The sequence below is a fragment of the Odontomachus brunneus genome, unplaced genomic scaffold (assembly GCF_010583005.1).
Source record: "Odontomachus brunneus isolate Ranch 3 - 2012 unplaced genomic scaffold, Obru_v1 Obru_scaffold_262, whole genome shotgun sequence".
Lineage (NCBI taxonomy): Eukaryota > Metazoa > Arthropoda > Insecta > Hymenoptera > Formicidae > Odontomachus > Odontomachus brunneus.
In genome coordinates this window covers 108226-110972 of record NW_022639712.1, presented here as the reverse complement: position 1 = coordinate 110972, position 2747 = coordinate 108226, and the positions used below count along the sequence as shown (strand labels likewise).

The 2747-nt window shown below is 38.5% G+C and overlaps 2 protein-coding genes across 2 annotated transcripts in view; both read left to right on the top strand.

Annotated features, from left to right (window-relative positions):
- The window catches only part of LOC116852944 (odorant receptor 82a-like), a 3617-nt gene extending 2892 nt beyond the window's left edge, over positions 1-725 (top strand). Inside the window, exon 6 of the transcript XR_004379885.1 lies at positions 360-725. The gene's annotated coding sequence lies outside the window, so the exon portion shown is untranslated. The remainder of the gene's footprint in view (positions 1-359) is intronic.
- Positions 726-2203: 1478 nt separating this feature from the next.
- LOC116852955 overlaps positions 2204-2747 on the top strand; it is a gene marked incomplete at its 5' end in the record, with an annotated part of 830 nt that continues 286 nt past the window's right edge. Inside the window, one exon of the mRNA XM_032833741.1 lies at positions 2204-2743. Within this exon, the coding sequence (XP_032689632.1) occupies positions 2204-2743 (540 nt within the window). The remainder of the gene's footprint in view (positions 2744-2747) is intronic.

Below are 2747 nucleotides of genomic sequence, written 5' to 3'. Positions count from 1 at the left end.
GAGGGATTATTCAGTGCGTGCATCTAACTACAATTAAATAACGAGATCCTCTCTTCAATAATTTTATTTGGCAGTCGCACCAAAGAACCGTCATTTGGCTCCTACATATCATACTCTCTTCTTTAGATATTAAAAGTAGATATGAAAGCTTTTTTCATTCGTTATAGAGGGTATCGCAGTATTATAGGTAAGCATTTCTAATTCCGTTAGTTCCGCGCTTTTTTTTTTATTCAGTTATAAGTATTATTTTTTGTAACGTCTAAAAAACATTTCAGTATAGAATTATCCTGGTATCAGTTTTTTTGCAAGTTGAAGACTAAGTCTTATACATTGTTATTATGGATAACTTTTCTTTGCAGAACGTCAAGCTGATTCGAGATTTTTCTATTTACCAGGAAAAATTTCCCTCCACGTAATAAAAAGACGTTAAACTATAGTTGCGAAAATTGACCCTTTTATAAAAAGATAATTATCTACATTTTATTTATTATGCGAAGAAATAATTATACATGTACATTTTATATTTTTCAAAAGAGACATAGTTACTTATTTTCTTTCCAATATATACAGGTCACGTTTGTAAGTTGCGTTTGTGATATTCTGCTTAAAGTCAATGGCCGTTTGGTATCGATATTATTAGGTGGTAAACTTAGTTCCTGCGGTTTTTTGTTTAAAAAACTCATTTATTTCGACATCAAAAGCAAAAAATACATTAATCGAAGTATTTTCCCTCGCTAGCTATACATTTTTCCCATCTTTCGGGCAACGCGTAGATTCCGCGACGATAGAACGATTGGTCTTTTGATGCAATCCATTCGTCGATCCATTTTCGCACATCCTCGTAATTTCTGAAGTGTGTATCCACCAAGCCGTGCTGCATCGACCGGAACAAGTAATAGTCCGAAGGAGCTAAGTCTGGTGAATACGCTGGGTGCGGGAGAACTTCCCACTCGAGCTGCATCAGTGTTTCTTTGACGGCTTTGACAACGTGTGGTCGAGCGTTGTCGTGCAAAAGCACTTTACGTCGATTGCTGGCTACTACTGCTGGCCTTTTTTCCAACAATGCTTCATTCAGACGGTTTAATTGTGATTGATATCGATCCCCCGTGATACTTTCGTTCGGTCTGAGTAGCTCATAATAAACGACGCCGTGCATATCCCACCAAATGCAAAGCATTGCTTTGTGGCCATGAATATTTCTCTTTGGTGTGGATGTCGATGGTTGGCCAGGGTCTACCCATGATTTTCTTCGTTTAGGATTATCGAAGTATATCCATTTTTCATCGCCAGTCACTATGCGCCACAAAAAACTCTTCTTTTTCTGCCTGGCGAGCAGAGAAATAGAGATGTTTAAGCGATTCGCAATGGCATTTGCGGTTAATTCGTGTGGTACCCATTTTCCCTCCTTTTGAATTTTTCCCATTGCATGTAGACGTTTGGAAACAGCCATCGGAGTAACATATAATGCTGCAGACAATTTTTGAAGCGTTTGGGTAGAGTTTTCGTCCAATAATGCTTGCAAATCGGTATCTTCAAACTTTATCGGTTGGCCTGAGCGTTCTTTATCATTGACATCAAAATCACCACTCTTAAATCGCTGAAACCATACTTGGCATGTTCTTTCCGATGGAGCATAATTGCCATAAGCTTCGAAAAGCAATTTATGAGCTGCAGCTGCAGTTTTTTTCAAGTCAAAGTAATGAAGCAGCACATGTCGAAAAAACAACTTATCACGTTCCATATTTAATCAAAAGAAAAAATAGCACTGCTCGCTTAAATGAATCTCTTCGCACTGAATTTTATTGACAAATGTCTAACCTCTAAAATGCAGCCAGTTTCAGATGTCAAAATAAATTACACCTACAACTAACGTCATCTAACTGTGAGCCGCAGGAACTAAGTTTACCACCTAATATATCAACGACAACTTATTCAATATTTGAAAATGCTGAGAGAACTTTCTTCTTGCATAACTCAAAATTAGACTAGCCTGCGAGATTTTCCTTGAAGTTGTCATGCGCGCATTGTTAATTCATTGATTTGCACGACTTGTCCTTTCAATTGAACTAGCACACAAGCGCTGCCAAGCTCTGCTCAAAGTGGAAAGCGGCTGCTGCGAACAGACAAGAAGGAGAAGCGGTGATCGTCACATCACTTTATATACTTCGAAACGCGAAAGTATAATATTATCTCAAGTTGAACTCTTCACGATGTTCATCAAGAAAACTACGAACACGACATAAACTACACATACGAATTGAATCGTTTTGTTTTTTCCTTTTTGGGTATCTGGCCGTACGTGCGGACAAATTTCTGGATTCTTCAGAAGCTACAAAGGGTCCCACTGTTTTTTGTATTCTACCTTCTTCTCTGTTCCGATTTAATTTCTACTCTCCTTTATATATTCATGGTGCAAAAGGAGACTCGTGCGAGGATTAAAGTCATCGCAGGTGTGTTATTCACGATTGTGTCACTCCTCAAGTATAGCAATTTTTTTTACCTGAAGAATCCAATGAAGAGTTGCATGATGTGTGTCGAGAAAGATTTTCAAAGTGTCATCAATCCAACTGCCCGTAACACGATGCTGTTCCACGTGAGAACCAGTAGACGTTTGTGCATTCTGTGCAGTATATTTATGTATGGTGCTGGGTTGACATATCGAACGCTCATACCGTTAACAAGAGGGAAGATTGTCACTGCTCAGAACATTACCATCAGACCCTTGCCAAATCCTGCTTACTATGTAG